The sequence below is a fragment of the Bufo bufo genome, chromosome 2 (assembly GCF_905171765.1).
Source record: "Bufo bufo chromosome 2, aBufBuf1.1, whole genome shotgun sequence".
NCBI classification, from domain to species: domain Eukaryota; kingdom Metazoa; phylum Chordata; class Amphibia; order Anura; family Bufonidae; genus Bufo; species Bufo bufo.
In genome coordinates this window covers 497295946-497319415 of record NC_053390.1, presented here as the reverse complement: position 1 = coordinate 497319415, position 23470 = coordinate 497295946, and the positions used below count along the sequence as shown (strand labels likewise).

General features: G+C 45.6%; 1 protein-coding gene across 2 annotated transcripts in view; it reads left to right on the top strand.

The window, feature by feature from the left end:
- ARHGEF18 (Rho/Rac guanine nucleotide exchange factor 18) overlaps positions 1 to 23470 on the top strand; it is a 620551-nt gene that overhangs the window by 292088 nt on the left and 304993 nt on the right. For both annotated transcript variants that reach the window (XM_040417798.1, XM_040417797.1), the window contains exons 4-6: positions 13328 to 13505; positions 14192 to 14306; positions 22192 to 22249. In XM_040417798.1, the coding sequence (XP_040273732.1) occupies positions 13328 to 13505; positions 14192 to 14306; positions 22192 to 22249 (351 nt within the window). The remainder of the gene's footprint in view (positions 1 to 13327; positions 13506 to 14191; positions 14307 to 22191; positions 22250 to 23470) is intronic.

The following is a 23470-nucleotide window of genomic DNA, read 5'->3' as shown; positions in this document are numbered from 1 at the left end:
CCTCCCCACGTTCCAATAACCTAACTTTTTTATTTTTTCTGTTTACATAGCTATATGAGGGCTTATTTTTTGTGGGGCAAGATGCATTTTTTTGTGCCACCATTTAATTTACCATATCTCGTATTGGAAAACTGGAAAAAATGTGTGGCAAAATAAAAAAACAAACAAACATGACTTTTCTTCGCATTTCCATAATCTGACAGCCATAACTTTCTTATATTTCGGTCTACAGAGCTGTATGAAGGCTTCTTTTTTGCATAACGAACTGTAATTTTTATTGGTACCATTTTTGTGGTATGTATGTCTTTTTTATCGCTGTTATTTAATTTTTTGGGGGGACAAGATGACAAAAAATGGCGAATTGTGCGTTTTTCTTTTTTCCCGATATGGCGTTCATAATACAGGATTTTTTTAAATATATTTTAATACGTAGTTCAGACATTTTTGGACGTGGCGATACCTAATGTTTTTTTTTGTTTATATATTTTTAAAGTGGGAAAGGGGGATGATTTAAACTTTTAAAATATTGGTGTTTTTTATTTTCTATCCCTTTAAAAAAAAATAACTATTAGCCCCCTTAGGGGCCTGGTACATGGGATCTTTTGATCCCTTCTCCTATTCACCCTAATAGATCTCTATTAGGGTGAATAGGATTTTTACAGTCTCCATTCTGAGCTATGCCTCGTGCATAGCTCAATATGGAGAAAGTCATGGCAGACCTGGAGCGCTTCCAGCAGCGTCCAGGCTGCCATGGCAAACGATCAGAGTCACGTGATTTCACTGTTAGGTCTCCGATCGGAAGGCAGAGGGAGCCACATCCTCTGCCTTCATTCAGAGGTGCCGTGATCAACACTGAGGGGTTAAATGACAGGGGCGGCGCGATCGCCGCTTCCTGTCAGTGCAGACAAGTTTCAGCTGTATGATACAGCTGGCACCTGCTATGTATGGAGCGGGCCCGCTGCAGAGGCCCGCTCCATACATCCCCTGAGGCATTATGACATAACTGTATGTCATAATGTTCAAAGGGGTTTAAAGAAGACTTGGCCTTTCTAGGCCACCTGCACAGGTCCGCATGAATGCACTGGCATGCACTAGCATATAGGAATATGCCAGTTCATTATAGCTAATAATATATTATAGCATAATAACTCTTGTGGAACACCTAAAGGGTTAACGACGTTTGTAAAATCAGTTTTGGATACCTTGAGGGGTGTAGTTTCTTAGATGGGGTCGCTTTTATGGAGTTTTTACTCTAGGGGTGCATCAGGGGGGCTTCAAATGGGACATGGTGCCAAAAAAAAAGGCCATCAAAATCTGCCTTTCAGAAACCATACAGTGTTCCTTTCCTTCTGCGCCCTGCCGTTTGGTCATACAGCAGTTTTTTTTTTTTTAACTCATTTTATTAAAAGAGAATGACACAAGTATGGCATACATGTAGCAATGTGATGGCCCACGCAGGGGCGCCTCAGAAATACCAAGAGAACAGTGATACATAAAGACATTGAAATTTATCAGGACTTTAGCATGTAAAAGGACATGTTCTTAACCCTGACAGCATACAATATTCACAGAATAGACAAATCACACACATAAATGCTCCAACATTAACATCAGTGATAACAGTGCTATAAAGTATCTGAATATTGGTTCGAAGATCAATGTGACCCGTCAGCCGTCGAGTGCAGACGCGATGAGTGTAAGGTGAGAGGAGGGGCACACCAGTCACCCCAGACTTTATCAAATTTTTGTGGACACCCCCTATGCTTATACACAATGTTCTCCATGGAGACTGCGTGGTTCACAAGAGTGAGCCATTGTCCCTTCGAGGGGGGGGGATCTCCCATCCATCTTATGGCAATTGCCTTTCTAGCTAGAAATAGTGTTTCCGCTAAAAAGATTCTGTGGTAGTGTGACCACGACTCTTCATCAATAACTCCCTGAATGCACATCTTGGGGCATAACGCCAATGTCACAGGAACCATTGCGAGGACCTCCAGAACTGAAATCCAGAACTGTCGAATGAACTCACAATCCCACATCATATGCCAAAAATTGGCTCCAACAGCATCGCATCTATGGCACCTGGAGTGGCTAATCCTGCCCATCTTTTGAAGTCTGGTGGGCGTGAGGTAGCTACAATGAAGGATAAAAAGCTGGATCATCCTATTATTTATAGAGGGTGATACCTTAGTCGGAGCCATTAATGCCTCCTCCCAATCCTCGGTCATACAGCAGTTTACGACCACATATGGGGTGTTTCTGTAAACTGCAGTATGAGGGTAATAAATATTAAGTTTTGTTTGGCTGTTAACCCTTACTTTGTTATTGGAAAAAAACTGATTAAAATGGAAAATTTGGCAAAAAAATGCTTTTTTGGCACCGTTTCTTTTTTGTTTTTTTTACCGTGTTCATCTGAGGGGTTGGGGGGGGTATTTCTATAGAGCAGATTCTTACAGACGCGGCTATACCTAATATGTCTACTTTTTTAAATGTATTTATGTTTTACACTATATTATCTTTTTATAAACAAAAAAAAACATTTTAGTATCTCCATAGTCTAAGAGTCATTTTATTTTTAGTTTTTAGCCGATTATCTTAGGTTGGGGCTCATTTTTTGCGGGATGAGAGGACGGTTTTATTGGCACTATTTTGGGGGGCATATAACTTTTTGATTGCTTGCTATTACAATTTTTGTGATGTAAGGTGACAAAAAAAAACTTGTTTTTGCACCGTTTTTATTAAAATTTTTTGACCGTGTTCATCTGAGGGGTTGGGTATTTTTATAGAGCAGATTATTACGGACGTGGCGATACCTAATATGTCAACCTATTTTATTTATTTTAGTTTTACTAAACCAGTTTTTTATCCGATTGTCAGTGGCTAAATTGGGATATAAATTTAGTACTCCATGGAAGTATGGTACTCCCTGAAGCAACCAATAATGCAGAGGCCCGGATGATCGGGGCACGTGTCACATTGAGTAGTGGTGTCCATCCGTATCCCCCTCCTGTGACACACTCTGCACTTTTTTTGGGTCCGTCCCTTCTTCCAGTATGGGGGACCACACCTGGAAAGTGTTGGCCAGGGACGATCCGGGTGCCTACAGTTCCCGAGGTACTCCGGCCTTCTCTTTCCCGGTCAGAAAAGATCAGGGCCTTGAAGACTGCCTCATAGAACTGAAGGAATGTCCCTGTGTTGCCAGCGCTCCGGGACAGCACAAAAGAGTTGTACAAGGTAACCTGCACCAAGTAGACCGCAACTTTTTTGTACCATGCCCGTGTTTTGCGCATGTTGTTATATGGCTTGAGAGCTTGATCTAAGAGATCAACTCCTCCCATATACCGATTGTAGTCAACAATACAATCGGGCTTGAGGACCGTTGCCGCGGGACCTCGCACAGGGACAGGGGTGATGCCGTTAGCATGAATTGTGGACAGTACAAGGACATCCCTCTTGTCCTTATATCTGACCAGCAACAGGTTTCCAGTGGTAAGGGCACGGGTCTCACCCCTGGGGATAGGTACCTGGAGGGGGAGGTAGGGAGGCCGCGTTGATTTTTCCGCACGGTCCCACAAGCGGACGTGGATCTGGCGGCGAGGGACTGGAACAAGGGGATAGTAGTATAAAAGTTATCCACATACAGGTGGTAACCCTTATCTAGCAGTGGGTGCATAAGGTCCCACACAAGTTTCCCGCTAACACCTAGAGTGGGGAGACATTCTGGGGGTTGAATACGTGAATCTCGCCCCTCGTACACACAAAACTTGTAAGTGTACCCTAAGGTACTCTCACAAAGTTTTTACAGCTTCACGCCATACCTTGCCCGCTTAGAGGGAACATACTGGCGGAAAAGGAGTCTCCCCTTGAACGCAATGAGAGACTCATCAACGGCGACCTCCCTTCCAGGTACATAGGCCTGTACAAATTTGGCCCCAAAGTGATCGATGACCGGCCTGATTTTGTACAGGCGGTCATAGGCAGGATAACCTTGGGGGGACATGCTGCATTATCTGAATAATGCAGGCATTTCCGGATTACCTCAAACCGGGAGCGTGTCATGGCCGTACTGTAAAGTGGGGCCTGGTAGAGGACGTCCCCACTCCAGTAATGCCTGACACTAGGTTTCTTAACCAGGCCCATATGCAGCACGAGGCCCCAAAATGTCCTCATCGGCTGCACTGACCGGAGTCCAGCCTAGCCAAAAAGGAGCCCGGGTGTTGAGCAACAAACTGTTGGGCGTACAGGTTTGTTTGCTCCACCATTAGATTTACAAAGTGGTCACTGAAAAAAAAGACTAAAAAAGTCGTATTCAGTGAAGCCCACTGTGGAAACTGGATTCCTGATTGGCCTTCAAAATCAGGAATCACGGGGGGGCGTGGCCAGCCATGGAAGAGTGAAGACGTGCTCTCTGAGAGCTCCGCCACACTCCTGCACAAATCCGCAGCCATCCTGAAGGGGAAATCGGTAAAAAAGGGTAGAGCCCGTCCATCGGCTCCCCTGGCTTCATCCCAAGGAGACCTACCTCATCTTTTCGCCAGACAATCGGCCGCTCTGTCTCCAGCCTGCCAAGACCGCCGCACAGGCCTACAAGATGGCGCCGCCAAGCCGCTGCTGCACTCACCGCCTGCGCGCCCGGTCACCCTGGAGAGCCCGACTCGGTCTTCATGCAGCCAGCGATCCTCCTCGGTGCCTCCACTTCCTCGTTCCTCGCCGGCAACAGGTAACAGCGGGTCCCGGAGCTCGTCTCCCCGCCCGCTCATGATGCCCCAGGCGTCCTCCCCACCTGCCGCCCGAGACCTTGGATCGGGGCCCCACGCCGGAAGCTCAAGCCCGGCTGTAGGGCCGCAAACACAGCCGTCGGCCCACCTATCAATGCCTCCTAATGTGGGCTTGGACCCACACACTGATGCCCACACATGCGGACTAGACCTGAGGCCTACAGCCCCTTCTTTCTGGCCACATGAGCCTCTGATAGGCCCTATTGAGCCCACTTACAATGGAACGGGCCCCGCGCTATCAAGCTTGCCGGCAGCCGCAACCCCTCCTGTGTTGGGGCTATTCAATGAGCTGACACATCAATTGCCCCCCACTCCTCCCGGCCTGGAGGTCACTCATCAGGGGGTTCTGGATCCATTCCACATCCCCTCCCGCTCTCCAGTGAACTCCTTAGCTGCCTCACCACACTGGTCTTCTGGATCATCGTGGGACAGTCCGCGCCATCAACATCTGGAAGTGCAGGTGACCGCAAACAGTCCCTCGGCCAGTGCTCGACCCGCTTCACACGCTGCATCCCCTGCCCCTCTAGGCGTGCAACCATCAGCATCAGAGGCCATGCATAGTGAGGAAACCAGGCCTCCATCGCTGGCGGACTTGCGTACTCTTACTAGCACATTACCCTCTAAAGAGGACTTATCAGCTTTTGCTACTAACATACTGCAAGAATGCCGTCAATAATTCTCTCAGGTCCGCTCTGACATGAAAGTACTGGACTCTAAAATCGACTCCACGGTCCGTGACCATGAGGCCCTATCAGCTACAGTGTCTACTCTCCAAGATGCGGTACATTCTCATAGCGAACAACTCAACGCGCTTCATTACCACCTAGATGATATTGAGAACCGCAACCGACGCAATAATGTGCGTATCCGTGGCCTCTCTGAATCCGTCACGACACCTGATCTCATGCCCACTGTGGTCGGACTGTTCAATAAAATCCTGGGACGACCGCCGGGCACCCACATTGAAATTGATAGAGTACACAGAGCTCTCAGACCTCCCAATCCAGATAGCTCTAAGCCGAGAGATGTTATCTGCAGAGTTCACTTCTATGCTCTTAAAGAACGGATCTTGAACTACGCACGTCAGTTGTCGCCTCTATCCTACGAGGGTTCCTCCCTGCAACTACTACAGGACCTCTCTCGCCACACTCTTGCACAGAGGGCTGCGCTCCGACCCTTACTGGATCTCCTGAGGGAACGCGAAATCCCCTACAGATGGGGCTATCCATTTGCCCTTTTTGCTGGACCCAGGAAACAAGCAGTGGTTCTGCATAACCCAGAGGACTTGCTGGACTTTTTGTTGGCTCTGGACTTGCCGCCTGTCACTATTGGCCCTTGGCCGACCATACTGAATCCTAAACCCGCCCAACTGGGTCGTCCCCGTTCACCTGAGCCCAACAGATCTGGTCTACCTATAGCGTCCACACTGCCCCCACCTGGGCAAAGAAGACGGCATCCTATGAACCGTCGCCGGAGATTCTCAGCTGACTGGGACACTTGAACGCCCCTTTGGAGCCCCGTGTTCGCTTCTCATTGGCACTAATAATGCTTAACCTTGTTTCCTCCTTCTGTTTTAGGAACTGTAGTTACATTGTTTTGCAGGTGGGCTGTCATTGAAGACATCACACTGGCCGGGCCGTCTGACTGACTACCCCTAGGCGGCTTTTGTTGTTTTAATGGTCTTGGACACTTTTGCTCCACGTTTAACCATGTTCGCTTCTCTCTTCTGGACCCCGTCTGGATGGCGGGACTTATTGTTGGTTCATTGTTTTCATGTCAGGAAATGTGGCTGGTTTGCTCTTCCTAAGCTGTCACCTTTCCCACGTAGTTTGAGGCACCCCCTGGGGAATCTCAGCTCCCTAGCGACTGCCTCCTTTGGTCTCTTGGACCCTGATAGTTAACTCCCTTTTTTATTTTCTCCTACTGTTTGTCGATTTTTCTTCCCCTCCTTGTCCTTATCCCTAGTGTTCTCTCCTTGTGTGTTTCCCCTCCCTCCTGTCACAGGTATGACGTCACTCAAGCTGGCATCGTTTAATGTGAAGGGCTTTAACTCCCCAGAAAAGAGATCCCAGGTGCTCTACCATTTCCATCGACAAAGGGCCCAGATCGTATGCTTCCAGGAGACTCACTTCAAACACGGTTAGGCTCCTGCCATTCGTAATAAATATTACACCTCCTGGCACTTTGCAGATAATCCAGACACTAAGTCAAAAGGTGTCGCCATAGCGATACATAAATCTCTCCCTCACCAGGTACTGGGCTGTGTCATTGACCCCGGAGCTCGTTATATTATTCTCACGCTTCTGATGGGAGGACGGGAATTCACAATTATTAACGCCTATGCCCCAAACCAAAATCAGGTTGCATTCCTAATTGACGTAGTTGACAAGGCCCTGCCCCTAATTCGCGGAACGGTCATTTTTAGCGGGGATTTTAATCTCACTTTTGACCCCACGCTTGATAACTCCTCGGGACGGGCAACCCTTTCCTATACAGCTATTAAGAAAGTGAAAAGAGCACTGTTGCAACTGCAACTGCTTGACCCGTGGCGTTTGCAACATCCCTCGGACAAAGACTACACATTTTTTTCGGCTCCGCACTCTTCTTATAGTAGAATAGACCACATTTTAATCCAGCAACCCGCCCTGTCATGGTTGGACTCCACCTCTATTGGCAGCATTTTGTGGTCTGACCATGCCCCGGTGTATTGCTCCCTCACCCTCCCGTTCTTAACTAAAAGTGAATGGACATGGCGTCTGAATGAGTCTCTCCTCCTCGACACTGTATGCACACAGGATCTCACTGACACTGTTGCTAATTTCATGTCTGATCATGCCTCGGACCCCACGCCCCTCCCTATGCAATGGGAAGCCCTTAAATGTGTTCTCAGGGGGATCCTCATTAAACAGGGCTCGCGCCTTAAAAAAGAAAAAGCTGCCTCTCTCAGGGCTGCTTTGCAGAAAGTGGCTTCCTTGGAACTAGCCCACAAGCGTGCCCTCTCTCTACCGGTGCTCAGACACCTCCATAATGCACGAATGGACGCGCATCTGTTACTGGACTCTTCCTACAAGCGGATAGTTCAAAAATGTCGCAGTAAGTTCTACGAATACGGTAATAAGTGTGGCCGCTTGTTGGCTAGGGCACTTAGGGGTCATATCGCTGCTTCCCATATCCCAGCGGTCAAAAACTTTCGGGACCAATTATTGCACACGACGGAGGAGATTACCTCGTCCTTTCAGTCCTTTTATACTGACTTGTACAACCTTCCTGACCTTTCTGCTAGGGAATCCGACGATTCTCCCTACCCGTTGAGCGATTGTCCTAAATTATCCACCGAACAAGCTACTACCTTGGAGACGCCTTTTTCGGAAGGGGAACTAAAGGAAGTGATCGCGTCCCTTCCGGGCGGTAAGAGCCCGGGCCCTGATGGGTTCACCGCTGGCTTCTTTAAATCTTTCTCCACCATCCTTGCTCCCTTTCTGGTGAAGGTCTTCAATGCGGTGTCTCCCCAAGACCCCTTTCCCCCCCAATCCACTATGGCCCACATCGCGGTTATCCCTAAGCCCGACAAAGATCCTCATTTGTGTGCTAGCTACCGTCCCATCTCTTTGTTGAACGTAGATTTAAAAATATACGCCAAATTATTAGCTAATAGATTGAACGCTTTCTTACCCTCCCTAATACACAACGACCAGGTGGGTTTTGTCCCGAGAAGGGAGGCTCGCGACAACACTCTCCGGACCTTGGACATTATACACCACGCAAAAGTCTCCAACACCTCTCTTATGATTTTGTCCCTAGACACGGAGAAAGCCTTCGATCGTATATCTTGGCACTCTCTTCGATCTGTTCTGTCTAAACTGGGTCTGGGACAAATCTTTTTGGGAAAAATACTGAGTCTCTACCACCAGCCCTCGGCCAGAATTAGAATCAATGGTACCCTTTCTCCGCCCTTTCTCATCCGCAATGGCACGCGCCAGGGATGTCCCCTGTCTCCTCTTCTGTACGTTCTAGTAATGGAGCACCTCCTCTCCGCGATCCGTGCCAACCCGGACATCTCAGGGGTCACGATTGGCGATGTGGAACATAAATGTGCGGCCTTTGCGGATGACCTTTTGCTATATATCACTAACCCCCATGTCGCCCTCCCGTCCCTTCTGCGAGAGATCGCACTCTTCGGTAAATGGACAAATTTTAAAATCAACATGACCAAATCAGAGGCACTGAATGTATCCTTACCTCAAACACTAGTCTCATCGCTTAAATCTACGTTCCCATTCAAGTGGCCATCGGCGGGGATTAAATATCTTGGGGTTAAAATCTCGACGGAGTTGCCCGCCCTTTTTAAGTTGAACTTTGCCCCACTTCTGCGAAGTTTCCAGAAAGACCTAGATGCATGGCACCGTCGAGACTTCTCTTGGTTCGGCAGGGTCAGCATTTTGAAAATGAACCTACTGCCCAAGCTGCTTTACCTCTTGCAAACCATACCCATCCGATTACCGCTCAATATTTGGTCACAACTCAGACGCTGTTTCACGCGTTTTGTGTGGTCCCCTTGGTAAGCCGCAAATAAAATGGGAGGTTCTGACCCGGTCTAAAGAACTTGGGGGTGTTGGTTTGCCAGATTGTAAACTATATCACTTCTCCGCGGTATACGCCAGACTTTTGGACATGTTGCGTTCAGATTCCAGTAAAATGTGGGTCCATATTGCACGCACCTCTTCCTCATGCGCGCTCACGGTCCTTCCCTGGTTAGCCCGCAAGCCGGGTTTTAAAATCCCCCCACTGTCCTTCACAGCCAATCACACTTTCGCGTCAATTGCGTCCATTAATCGGCGTACACTCCTCATTGAAACGTATGGCCCTCTAACGCTGATTACTGATAACCCAGCATTTCACCCAGGACAATCTTCGAAACCCTTCCTCACTGGTACTAAATTGCGCCCCCTTCGGTTCTGTGATGTCCTCACTACCACGGGATTGAAACACTTAAATCAATTGATGGAGCTCTCTCTAATACGCCCCAGGCACAACTTTGAATACGTACAACTCCAACATTTTTACTCCTCTATACGTACCACCCACACTTTACGCAGGAGCCTTACGGTGCACAAATGTGTCTTGCCCCCTCTGCTGTCTTCAGGGACATCTCCACCATTTACAACTTGCTTGCTCTCCAGACCTCTGACCAGCTCCCCTCCTTCTGCCACGCCTGGAATCGTGATCTGGGGAATGACCTCACCCCATCTCAATGGAAACGGGCTTTTCTTCTTTCTCATAAAGCAGTAATTTCCACTAAGGCGCAGGAGACGAATTATAAAGTCCTCTCCAGGTGGTACAGAGTGCCATCTGTGCTCCACAGATGGTTTCCATCTGCTTCGGATCGCTGTTGGAGGTGCTGTACTGACGAAGGCACCTTGCTACACATTTGGTGGAATTGCACCATCCTGCGACCTTACTGGAACTTTGTGCACCGTATTGTGCGGGCAGTGACGGGAATACCCATTCCCAACGCTCCTGAAGCACTTTTGTTGTTTATCTTTGACCTGACCATCCCTGCTTTTAAGGTTTCGCTCCTTAAGTATATGTTACAGGCTGCTAAAACGGTCGTCCCTCGCCATTGGAAATCACCTATGCCTCCCTCCCCGGAGGAATGGTTTGAAGAAATTGCCCTACATCAGCGGATGGAGGATCTCATCTGCGTTTCTCCTCAGGACACCTCTCGATTCGTTAAAACCTGGGGCCCTTGGGAAACTTTCCGAGGATCAGATGAGTTTCGTAATGCCCGTCTATAATCCCGCACTCCCCCACCCTCTCCTTCCCCTATACCTTTCCTCTTTGTCTGTGGCCTACTGTTCTGTGCCCTCCTTTGTTTGTTTTTTCCCTTTTTTTGTTATGTACATGTCTTACTAGGCTTAGATTCATATAGCCTTCTCTGCTTCATGTAAACAATGTGATTTTCTTGCTCATGTGTTGCCACATGTTCTTACTGCCTTTACGCATGGGAAATTATACCTTGTTACCTCCTTTGTCTGGAGATTACTCTACAATGTATACGGCATTGCATGACATGGCAATTTGTTACCTTTTGTATCACATTTTTATCTACTTATTTGAAAAACTCAATAAAAAATGTAATCTGAAAAAAATCAGGAATCACAGTCTCATAACGCTCTGGGGTACACCAGACAAGTTCACCGGCAGGGGGCTCCGGTGGATTTAACTGGTGGGCCGGAAAACTAGTACGAGCCCCAGAGCTGCTCATACTAGGGTGGGCCACAGGGTCCCTAGCATGGCGGTCCCCTTGCTCTGCCGCCCTGGGAGCTTATAATCATCGCTAGATGATGAGGAGGACGCGGATGACAAAAGGAAAGTGGGGTCATCCTCGTCCTCACTGGGGCTCTCGGACTCGGAGGCAAGCTGGGCTTATGCCTCCTCGGCTGAGAACATCCGGCGGGCCATAGGGGAGTGTGTGTCTGTGTGTGTCTGTGTGTGTGCATGTAAATCTTTATTTGGTGTGTGTGTGTGTGGGGGCACGGGTGTTCGCGAACTCACCCTAAACCTAACAGACAAAAAAAAAAGACTAACTAAAAAAAGGGGAAAAAATGTGAAAAAAATTAATAAAAAATTCAAAATCGCTGATCAACCGTCTGAAGTTGATCAGCGACGCTAAGAGTGCCGGCCACAGTCAGCGTACGCGCAAAAAAAAAAAAAAAAACTGCCTGCACCCCAAAAAAGTTGTGGGGGGGTCAAGCTGCAGCACCCCTGGGGGGTCTAGGGTCACACAGCTGTGCTGTGGACCCCAGACACCCAATTAAGGGTGATGCAACCAAAACTTTTTTTTTTTTTTTCTTCAACTAACTTTCCCTAAATATCTCTGCCTAATCTAACTTGTCCCTAGCCTTTCCCTAAATACCTGGTGGTGCTGGGGGTGCTGGGGCACAGATGGGGTGCTGGCTGGATCCTGATCTCTGCACAGATGGAGGCTGAGACACGACGCAGCGCTCCTCTCTCCTCTGGCTCCGGACTGAAAAGGAGGAGGAGAGGAGCTCTGCAATGATTTGAACCTCCCGCCCGACCAATGAGAGCGATCCTGAGAGGTGATGTCACCATCATCTTTCAGGATCTAAGGATGGTGATTGGTGGTGTATTATCACACCACCGATCCCCATCCTGTTCCGGGTTATCGGGTACCCAGAGACCCGAATAACCCGGAAACGCAGCAAACCGTAGGTCTGAATTGACCTGCAGTTTGCTGCGATCGCCTACACGGGGGGGTCACAGGACCCCCCCTTGCATTTAGCCACGGTGCCTGCTCAATGATTTGAGAAAGCAACGGGTTCCAATCACCGCCCGCCGAGCGGCGGTGATCGGAAATACATAGGACCTACCGGTACGCCCTGTGTCCTTAAGGATCGGGAAATCAGGGCGTACTGGTACGCCCTATGTCCAGAACAGGTTAAATAACAACTAGGAAACACTGAGGAAGGGGCCTGTTACCCCGAAACGCGTATGGTAAAGACAATGAGGGAACATCAAGGAACAACATTTGGAAATCGTCTGTTTTCAACTTTTCAACTTTCTAATTTGAAAACCCCGCCTGGAAATTCAAGTCATCTGACCACTCCAGCCAACCACGTGGGACGCCACAGGTCCTGGAAGGTCAAAGCAGAGCAAAGAAATCACACTGCTATCGAGGCAAGGGTGTAAACCCCATAGACTTTACTGACAGGTCCTGGAAGCTTAAAGCACCGCATCTGACAAACTGGTGCACAAACGGGCCGAACACAGGAGGGGTAAAGTACTCTATATATCCTATACAAAGTATAGCATTGGATTACTGCAACTTGTCAAAATCTGGGGATGATATTGATCTCTTTGGACATTGCTCCATTGAACATTGTGCTCTCCCACAAGTATAGCTGCTAATACATATTAGGGTTATAATTGCCTTTGGACTTATTGGCTTAACAGCCCCCCCCCCCCCCCCTAAGGACTTTTAGTATATAGAAGTGTAATTTTTAGTCTGAGTTTTAACATTGATTGAATGTATGAATTTTATGCAACATGTTGTAAATTATTTTAAAGTATCGTATATAAAAATAATTTCTGATATACCAACCAACTTGTCTGTGTTGCCTGATAAAGAGTGACGCCCAATTTAATTAATTACCTTTTTACTATACCAGCATTAGGGAGTGCTGTCGGGCAGTGCACCTACCCAATAGCGGATCAGAGAGTGAGCCACCAACCTTGTGCTATTTAGATTTATATCAAGCTGAAGGGGAGTGTCTTTTCTGATGCAGCTATGGGGATGTGTCTCTGCTCTGCCTATCACAGCTCAGGAGGCATGTGAAGGATGAAACTGAGCATGTGCGGCCTTCTCAGTGAGCAGGACAAAGAAATCCAAAAAAAAAAACAGTATGTGGCGCTACAAAGATACATTTTATTGAATGACATTTTTAATTACATGCAATTACAAAAAGTATTCAGATCCAGGTTCTGGTTTGAAAATTATAGCATCATTTTGCATTCATTTGTTTTTTAAGATTTAGTCTTGATGCTTCAGAAATGGAAAGTGATCTAGAGAGGGAACTTGAAGCAACCAACAGTGTCACAACTCAAGAGATTATTCCATTATCTCGATCATGGACCACAAAAGCTAACCTGAGAATAGAGGCCGACATTGGAGCACTTGATCTTACAACTGCGGAAACAGAAAACAAGGTACAAACATTATATTTTTAAGCCTTCTGAAAATTAAATAAATTATAATGTATTACAATTTTTGAGTGAACTGTTATGAAGTCATTCAACCAAAAGATAGATAGCAAAAGATAATATTGGTGGTTTCCAGACCTGTGTAGTCTATACAGAGACTAAAGGCCCCTTTACACTTAACAGATAGGGCTACTGATTGTTGGGAACTAACCATTCCTTCCTGACAATCACTTGCTCATCAGTGCAGGAGTCCGCTGTATTTACATTTTACAGTGGCAGATTTTCGCTAACGAGTGTTTGTACAAATGCTTGTTAGCGATAATCTGCCCACACATCGGGCAAAGGGGCCTGCAATCTCTTTAGCCCCATTTACATTGAAACTAGTGGTGCTTTCTTTAAAATGTTGTATCAGGGATCTCTGAGCACTGAAACCTCTGAGCAGTGCCAAAGGCGTTTGGAGTTTGTGCATTCCATAAAGTGGCACACTTCTGTGTTCTGGGAACTGGTGGTGGTCTGAGTTCAAGTACTCTACCAATCTGATCTTCTCACTTCAAAAAGGCTGAATCTGATGCACGTTTCTATGTAACCATATATCTACAGTATAACAGGTCAGGGGATACTTTTGGCTAAATTCCAACTTCTCCCGCCCCTCCCCATATCATTTGATGATGTCTAATTCCTAACTTTGGAAGGGTGAAGACAACTCTGGCAAGAGATTGCGTTCAAAATCTATGCCTTCCACACTTGATAAGATCTCAACTCCAAGGATTTCTCGCAGTCTGGAATCATCATGTCCTGTCATTGAAGGTAAAAAACTGTATAACTTAACTGTAAATCAAACTGTGACATTAATCTATGCTATAAACATAATAAAATATGTTTGAATTTAGATTTTTAATGGAAACACCCACATTTAGCCACATTTAGATAGTTCTGGTACAGAATCTCACTAAACACTGACACTCTCTCGGTATGTGCAAGGTCAAATTATAGTGAAGACAAATTCAGATATTGTCTGTCCCATTCATCTAAATTGGGCTTGCAGAAATCCATATGCTTGCCTCCAAATAATACCATTCAGATGAATGGAACCTATTTTCAGTGACAGACATTTATGCAACATATGTACAACTGTGTTTGGCACAATAGTGGCTTGCAACCACACAGGGTTTTGGCCAGGAGCTTTCACCATCTGGTTCTATGAAAGAGTTCTTGTGATATTAGAGGTATTTTGCAGTCAGATGCTAAGTTCAAGCTGTCGGGATCTCAGCAATAGTGAACTTATGCTTTCACTTTGTCTAACCAAATGGATGCATTTAAAATGAGTCATTAGACAATAGTACACTGGTATGGTGGTTCTGTGGCAATGAGAAGGCAAACGGAGATGTTTAGTCATATGAAGGCTCCTACACGCTATTATGTACAGTGGTATTCATAGAGAGTGATTGCTGGACAGTTCACATACCTAAATTTCAAAGATTCATATTAACACCTGGAAAGTCTTGAAAATGTTAAGTGTATTATGGACCAGGGCTTAAGCCCTTTCAGTAATATAGAATTACCTAACCGTTTGTTTTCAAGCTTAGGTGATGCAGTAACCTGTAGAATATACCAATAAAGTACAAGCTTTTGTTTCCAGTTATGTTTGTGCATTAGTTTACACATTCGTTCTAGATGCAATTATTGTTTGTCAGATATGCCCTTCCTTATCTGTATTCCTTTTGTATGTATGCCTACATCCCTCTATGTTCTCTACTTCTCCATCCCTCTTTCAAAGAGGTACACATTCTTATTCAATCATTTGTTTTTCAGAAATTAACAGTTTGTCTATAAACTGTTTTCCTGCACAACAAAAATTGGTGGTAGTGTGCTTAGGATACCTTAAAAACATGAAAGACCCTGGCAGCATCGGAACAACAAGGTCCTCGGTGGAAACGAATAACAGCTTATAAGCTGTTCTACACTTGCTGCCACTAATTTTTGTTGCTCAGATCTACAGAATCTTTTCCCATAACATTCTAAGGGGCAGATTTATCAAAACTGGCTTAGTTGCCCATAGCAACTAATCAGATTCCACCTTTGATTGGTTACTATGGGCAACTAAGGGTGGGTTCACACTAGAGTTAGGGATTCCGTTATGGCTTTCCGTTATAACATTAGGGATTTCCGTTATGGCAAATCGCGGGCCGCAATACACGGCCACAGTTCCGTGTGCATTCCGAATCACGGATGCGGACTCATTCACTTCAATGGGTCCGCAAATCTGGAATCGCGGAACGGCCGCACGGGACGGGCCCCCACGGAAGCACTACGGAGTGCTTCCGTGGGGTTACGTCCCGTACTTCCGTTCCGCAAAAAGATAGAATATGTCCTATCTTTTAGCGGAATGGGCGGATCGCGGACCGATTAAAGTGAATGAGTCCGCGATCCGATGCGGCTGACCTACGGCTGGCGATCATGCATTGCGGCCCGCTATTTGCGGGCCGCAGCACAGGCATGGGTTACACACGTTCGTGTGAACTCGGCCTAAGGCCCCTTTCACACGGGCGAGTATTCCGCGCGGATGCGATGCGTGAGGTGAACGCATTGCACCCGCACTGAATACCGACCCATTCATTTCTATGGGGCTGTTCACATGAGCGGTGATTTTCACGCATCACTTGTGCATTGCGTGAAAATCGCAGCATGCTCTATATTCTGCGTTTTTCACGCAACGCAGGCCCCATAGAAGTGAATGGGGTTGCGTGAAAATCGCAAGCATCCGCAAGCAAGTGCGGATGCGGTGCGATTTTCACGCATGATTGCTAGGTGACAGTCTATTCACTGTATTATTTTCCCTTATAACATGGTTATAAGAGAAAATAATAGCATTCTGAATACAGAATGCTTAGTAGGTGATCAATTGAGGGTTAAAAAAAATAAAAAAATTAACTCACCTTCTCCTCTTGTTCGCGTAGTTCGCGGTCTCTTCTTTACTTCTTTAATGATGAACTACCGGCTAGGACCTGTGGTGACGTCAGATCACATGCTCCAATCACATGGTCCATCACCACGGTGATGGACCATGTGATTGGAGCATGTGATCTGACGTTACCAAAGGTCCTTTAGCCCACAGCTCATCATTAAAGAAGTAAAGAAGAGACCGCAAACTACGTGAACAAGAGGAGAAGGTGAGTTAATTTTTTTATTTTTTTTTTAACCCTCAATTGATCACCTACTAAGCATTCTGTATTCAGAATGCTATTATTTTCCCTTATAACCATGTTATAAGGGAAAATAATAACATCTACACAACACCTAAGCCAAGCCCGAACTTCTGTGAAGAAGTTCGGGTTTGGGTACCAAACATGCGTGATTTTTCTCACGCGAGTGAGAAATGAGGAGGCTCGCCTCCTCAGCACTCCCTCAGTGCGCCTGCGCCGATGACGTCTTCTATTTCGGTGATGTCATCGGCGCAGGCGCACTGAGGGAGTTCTGAGGAGGCGAGCCTCCTCATCTCAGAGCGCCTGCGCCGAATGAACACAGGCGCGCGATTTTTGAAATGCCGACAGGGCTGGCCGGAGGAGGAGATCCCGGCTGGCCCTGTCAATCAACACGACGAGGGGGCGGTTTTCTGCAGCTGCTACCAGCAAGTAGCTGCCCTACTTGCTGGTAGAGACCTAATTTACATATTATAAAACTTCGTTTTTAGAAGAAACTGCTGAATCAAAGTAAGTAAGACCATTATATTTTCATATATCTCAATATAAGTAATTTAACTAGCCCAAAAAAAAATAATGACTTTAGTGGGGTGACAGAAGCCCTTTAACACAAACCATTTAATTACAAAATAATACATAATTGTAAATAAATATAATTCTTTAAAAGAGAGATGGAGAAATGGATACCTAGAGAAGAATATAGAAAAAGACATACCTTCAGTTTTTTATTTAAGGACTACAAATGTGCTATTTTTTAGCCCTGTAAGATTTCAAATCCTACACTGTCACATAACATACTTTGTTGTAAAAAGGTGATCGCCCTCCGACATTTTCTGATATAAAGCAGTGCCATCTGGCTGTTACAACAATAAATGAAACAAGAATAAATCCAGGGCTTAACAAACTGAGCAAACGTCTTATACACAAACCTGCAGTGGTAATAAATTACTTCTTCAGTGCCAATTATCCTGCAACATAAAAACAGGAGACACATCTACTGATGTACAGAGTACAGACCACAGTATATAATGTTAGTTTCCCATCATGCACAAAAATTTTATTTCTGAATGAGTACAAACAGTTAAAACCTTGAACCCTCTCTACCACAATTCAATTCTTGCAGGAGAGACTTAAAGGGGTTTAGTCACTTCAGCAAATGGCATTTATTATGTAGAGAAAATTAATACAAGGCACTTACTAATGTATTGTGATTGTCCATATTGCTTCCTTTGCTGGCTAGATTCATTTTTCCATCACATTATACATTGTTCATTTCCATGGGTACGACCACTCTGCAATCCAGCAGCAGTGGTCGTGCTTGCACACTGTAGGAAAAAGTGCAGGCCTCTCTGGTGGCCAGGACCGTGGGAGCTCACATAGGCTGGTGCTTTTTCCTATAGTGTGCAAGCACGACCACCACTGATGGATTGCAGGGTGGTCGTAACCATGAAAACGAGCAGAGTATAATGTGATGGAAAAATGAATCCAGCCAGCAAAGGAAGCAATATAGGTAATAACAAATATATTAGTAAGGCCCCTTTCACAAGAGCGAGTTTTCCGCGCGGGCGCAATGCGTAATGCAAACGCATTGCGCCCGCACTGAATCCTGACCCATTTATTTCAATGGGTCTGTGTACATGAGCGTTGTTTTTTACGCATCACTTGTGTGTTGCATAAAAATCGCAGCATGTTCTATATTCTGGCATAGAAGTGAATGGTTGCTAAGAGATGTTGTTTGTAAACATTCAGTTTTCTATCACACGCGTGAAAAACGCATCAATGTGCTTTTTACCCGCGTGATAAAAACTGAACAACTGAACACAATCGCAGACAAAACTGACTGAACTTGCTTGCGAAATGGTGCGAGTTTTCCTGAAGTGCATCCAGACCTAATCCGTATTGTTCATGTGCAAGAGGCCTAAGTGCCTTATATTAACTTTACCTACATAATAAATACTATTTGCAGAAGTGACAAAACCCCTTTAAGCACAGAGTGTGAAGAACCCCCTTGTCTCCACCAGTACCCACTACAAGGATTATAAGGCTACACAATAGTCAGGTTCAGGACATCACAATCACTTGTGATCAATATACAACCCCTGTTAAAATGTCAACTTTCTGTGCTGTAAACAAAAATGAGACAATGGCTACATGCATATGAACGTTATTTGTTTCCGTGTCCGTTCCGCTTTTTTGCGGATAGGATGTGGACCCATTCCTTTCAATGGGTCCGCAAAAAACACGGACAGCACACCGTTCCGTTGCCCCGCAAAAAAAATAGTGCATGTCCTATTTTTTTCTAGTTTGCAGACAAGGATAGGCATTATTACAATGGATCCGCAAAAAAAAGCCGATGCCATATGGAACGTCATCCCTTTTTTTTGCAGATCCACAATTTGAGGACCGCAAAACACATACGGTCGTGTGCATGTAGCCAAAGATAAATCATTTCAGAACTTTTTCAACCTTTAATGTGACCTATAAACTGTACCACTCAATTGAAAAACAAACTGAAATCTTTTAGGTGGAGGGAAGAAAACAAAAAAATATATATAATGTGGTTGCATAAGTGTGCACACCCTCTTATAACTGGATATGTAGCTGTGTTCAGAATTAAGCAATCACATTCAAAATCATGTTAAATAGGAGTCAGCATACACCGGTCATCATTTAAAGTGCCTCTGATTAACCCCAAATAAAATTCAGCTGCTCTAGTTGGTCTTTCCTGAAATTTTCTTAGTCACATCCCACAGCAAAAGCCATGGTCCACAGAGAGCTCCCAAAGCATCAGAAGGATCTCATTGTTAAAAAGTATCAGTCAGGAGAAGGGTACAAAAGAATTTCCAAGGCATTAGATATACCATGGAACACAGTGAAGACAGTCATCATCAAGTGGAGAAAAACAGTGACATTACCAAGAACTCCAAAATTTATGAAAAGACGAGAAGAAAACTGGTCTGGGAGGCTACCAAGAGGCCTACAGCAAAATTAAAGGAGCTGCAGAAATATCTGGCAAGTACTGGCTGTGTGGTACATGTGCCAACAATCTCCCGTATTCTTCATATGTCTGGGCTATGGGGTAGAGTGGCAAGACCAAAGCCTTTTCTTACAAAGAAAAACATCCAAGCCAGGCTACATTTTGAAAAAACACATCTGAAGTCTCCCAAAAGCAAGTGGGAAAAGGTGTTATGGTCTGATGAAACCAAGGTTGAACTTTTTGGCCATAATTCCAAAAGATTTGTTTGGCGTAAAAACAACACTGCACATCACCAAAAGAACACCATACCCACAGTGAAGCATGGTGGTGGCAGCATCATGCTTTGGGGCTGTTTTTCTTCAACTGGAACTGGAAATATGGATGACCAGTCATAATGTGAAAAAAAAGAAGAAACAACTTACCTGGTCTGGTTGTTCTGGTTTCTCCGGCATAGCTCCCGTCCCGACCACTTCTGATTCCCACCTTGGCAGATTACTCATGTGTTATTTACATGCATTTTAGTGCTGTCGGCCAAGACCAGTTGTTTTTTATATATTTTTTATTTTTAGATCATACCTGGCCATCCCCATTTCTTTCAGGTCACGGACAATCCCTGAAACCCTGCAGATTTGTCATTGTGGATTTCTGTGCAGCCGTTCTGCAGTGTTGTACAGCAACAGTGCAGTAAATTAGTTTTTAGCAAATCTCATCCATAGGCCTCATGCACATGACAGTGCCGTTTTTTGCGGTCCCCGCCCGTGTGCCGGAACGGGCGGCCCATTGGAGAAATGCCTATTCTTGTCCGCAAAATGGACAAGAATAGGACATGCTATATATTTTTTTGAGGGGCCATGGAACGGAGCAACGGATGCGGACAGCACACGGAGTGCATTCCGCATCTTTTGCGGCCCCATTGAAGTGAATGGGTCTGCATCCGAGCCGCCAAAACTGCAGCTCGGATGCGGACCAAAACAACGGCCGTGTGCATGAGGCCATATGCTGTGAAAAACATCTGCTGCGGAAATTGATCTTTTAAATCTGCAGCGTGTCAATTTAAACTGCGGAATTTCATTGTGGATTTCGCCCTTTGTAATGGAAAGTGTCATTTTTGCAACACAATCTGCAACAAAAACAGCACCATTTGGTGTGATTTTTTATTCTTCTGCAGATATCCAGTCACTTGTGGACATACCCTTAAAGAATGTCGCAATCTGAGACATTTAGCCCGTAGCAGTTACTTTACCACTTAAATGGAATGCTGAATCCAGATGGGATTACCTTTGAGGGAACTATCTGGGTATGGGCTCATGCACAGGACTGGGTCTGCATCCGATCCACGTTTTTTTCAGATTGCATGAAGACCCATTTAATTCTATAGGGCCGCAAAAAATATGGACAGCACACGAATTTCATCCATGTGCTGTCTGTGTCCATGTGGTCATTCCGTAGATTATATGAACATGTCCTATCCTTGTTTTGCAGACAAGAATAGGCATTTCTATAATTGGGACTGAGGAAAATGTGGGATGATCACGGCCAGAATCTGTGTTTTTCAGATCCACGGTCTGCAGATTGCAAAATGGCAACGGCTCTGTGCATGAAGCCTAAAACCAATTAGGCCAACCCTTTTCTGGTACTGTGTTTCAATGCTGCCTGCATCTCTTCACTGTAATCCCCAGTAAGATTTTTTAAAATATATATATTTTTAAAGGGCAGTGATGTAGTAACATCGCGTCCAACCTATTATCCTACTTTGTTTATCCAAATAAAGGCAAAATATGCCTATAAGGGCTCATGCACATAACCGTACTTGCTGCGGACCGCAAATAGCGGTCTGCAATGCACGGGCACCGGCGTGTACACTCCGTATTGCGGTACGGACCCAATGACTTGAATGGGTCCGCTATTCACAAGATACAACCAAAGATGGAACATGTTTTATCTTTTTGTGGTGCGGAGGCGCGGACCCGAAAGCCCATCTTCGTCCTATCTTCGGTCGTATCTTGCGGACTGCGAACCCATTCAAGTCAATAGGTCCGCATCCACAGCAGGGAGTGCACACGGCCCGTGCCCGTGTATTGTGGACTGGCCATTTACAGTCCACAATATGGGCACTGAGCCCTTACGCTCATGTGCAGTTAACAAATAATGTACCTAATATGAAGGATAAAAAAAACTTCTTCTCTACTTAATATGTCAGTTAGAATAAATCCATTGACGAATAAACCTTCTCAGCAATCTACTACCCATAACCTGAATGCAGTAATTGGTAACCATACTGTACACAAAGGCTCAGTACATGCGATATACACATACGTAATGTATTGTATTTGCAGATTTATTCCTCTCCTAATATAGCTATCTAAACTATAAACTGAGCTACAATAAAAAGTATGTACAAAGCATTAATAAGCATGAAAATGCAGCACACACAAGAACTACTATAGAAAAAGAAGAGGATCCTAAAAGCAAACCTCTGTACTGTATTTTGTAACGCTGTATATTTATTATCTAGTAATCCAACCACCTCCGATGGAAGTCATTGAGAAGGACCATGTGGAACCAACTCACGTGTATGTAATAAAATAACCTTTTCTCATTTTGTGTCACTAATTACCGATAGATGCTTAAAATGGTACTTAAAGGGGTTGTTCGGGTTCATAGCTGAACCCGGACATTTCCCCATTTTCACCCAGGCAGCCCCCCTGACTTGAGCATCGGAGCAGGTCATGCTCCGATGCTCTCCTTTGTCCTGCGCTAAATCACGGCATTTTTAGGAGTTCCGGTGACGAACCGGGCTCTCCATGGGGCTGCCAGGAAGCCCGGTGACGTTACCGGCACTGATGGGTGGGCTTTAGCCCTAGCCAGTAAAACGGCTAGGGCAGCGCTAAAGCCCGCCCATCAGAGCTGAACACACTGCCAGGCGGAAGCTTCTGCTCGGCAGTGTGTTATGATAAACAAAAAAGGCCCTTGCCCTGCGTAATCTAGCGCAGGGCAAGGCAGCGCATCGGAGCATGAGATGCTCCGATTCTAGCCTCAAGGGAGTCTGCCTGGGTGAAAATAAGGGTATGTCCGGGTTCAGCTCTGAACCCGGACAACCCCTTTAAGTGAAATAAGGGCCAGGAAACATGTAAGGGGCATTCATTATTTGACTCCAGTACCTCAAAAGCATGTTTCCAGGCTCTCTATACACTATAGCTCTGTAACACCAGAGGAATTAACAAAATAACTATGTACATGCTATTGTGCTGTTTAGAAGGTGACAAAACAACCTCCCTTAAAGGGATTGTACAGTCATTTCTCAGACTGGCGGGACCCATGTTCTGATCATACTTGCCTGATCCCTGGCGCTTGTTCCCAGCTCAGTTGCTCCCCAGCCACTGCTGTTTGTCTCTGGTCCCTCTAGATAAACTTTAATGATTGGTTCCCCGTTTGTCATGTGACCAGTTGACATGATGCAAGGGGAGCACCATTCAGTAATTTGCTGCAGCAGCGTCAAACAGAAAGTTTATGTGGAGGGACTCAAGACAAGCTGGGGAGCGAACAAGCCAGGACCCAGCACCTGAGAACAGGTAAGTATGATCACCAATATACAGTAGGTCCCAGCAATGAAAGGTCTGGTGCACAAAACCTTTAAGCTATTGCCAAAGCTTCACCACAAAGACTTTTTGATCTGACACTATGAAATGAAGCTTTAGCATATATATTTACAAATTCTGGTTGAGGTGCAGCTAAAACACCTTCTCAGGCGGGAATACTTTCCCTGATCTCAGTGAGTAAAAGGTCAGAGCCTA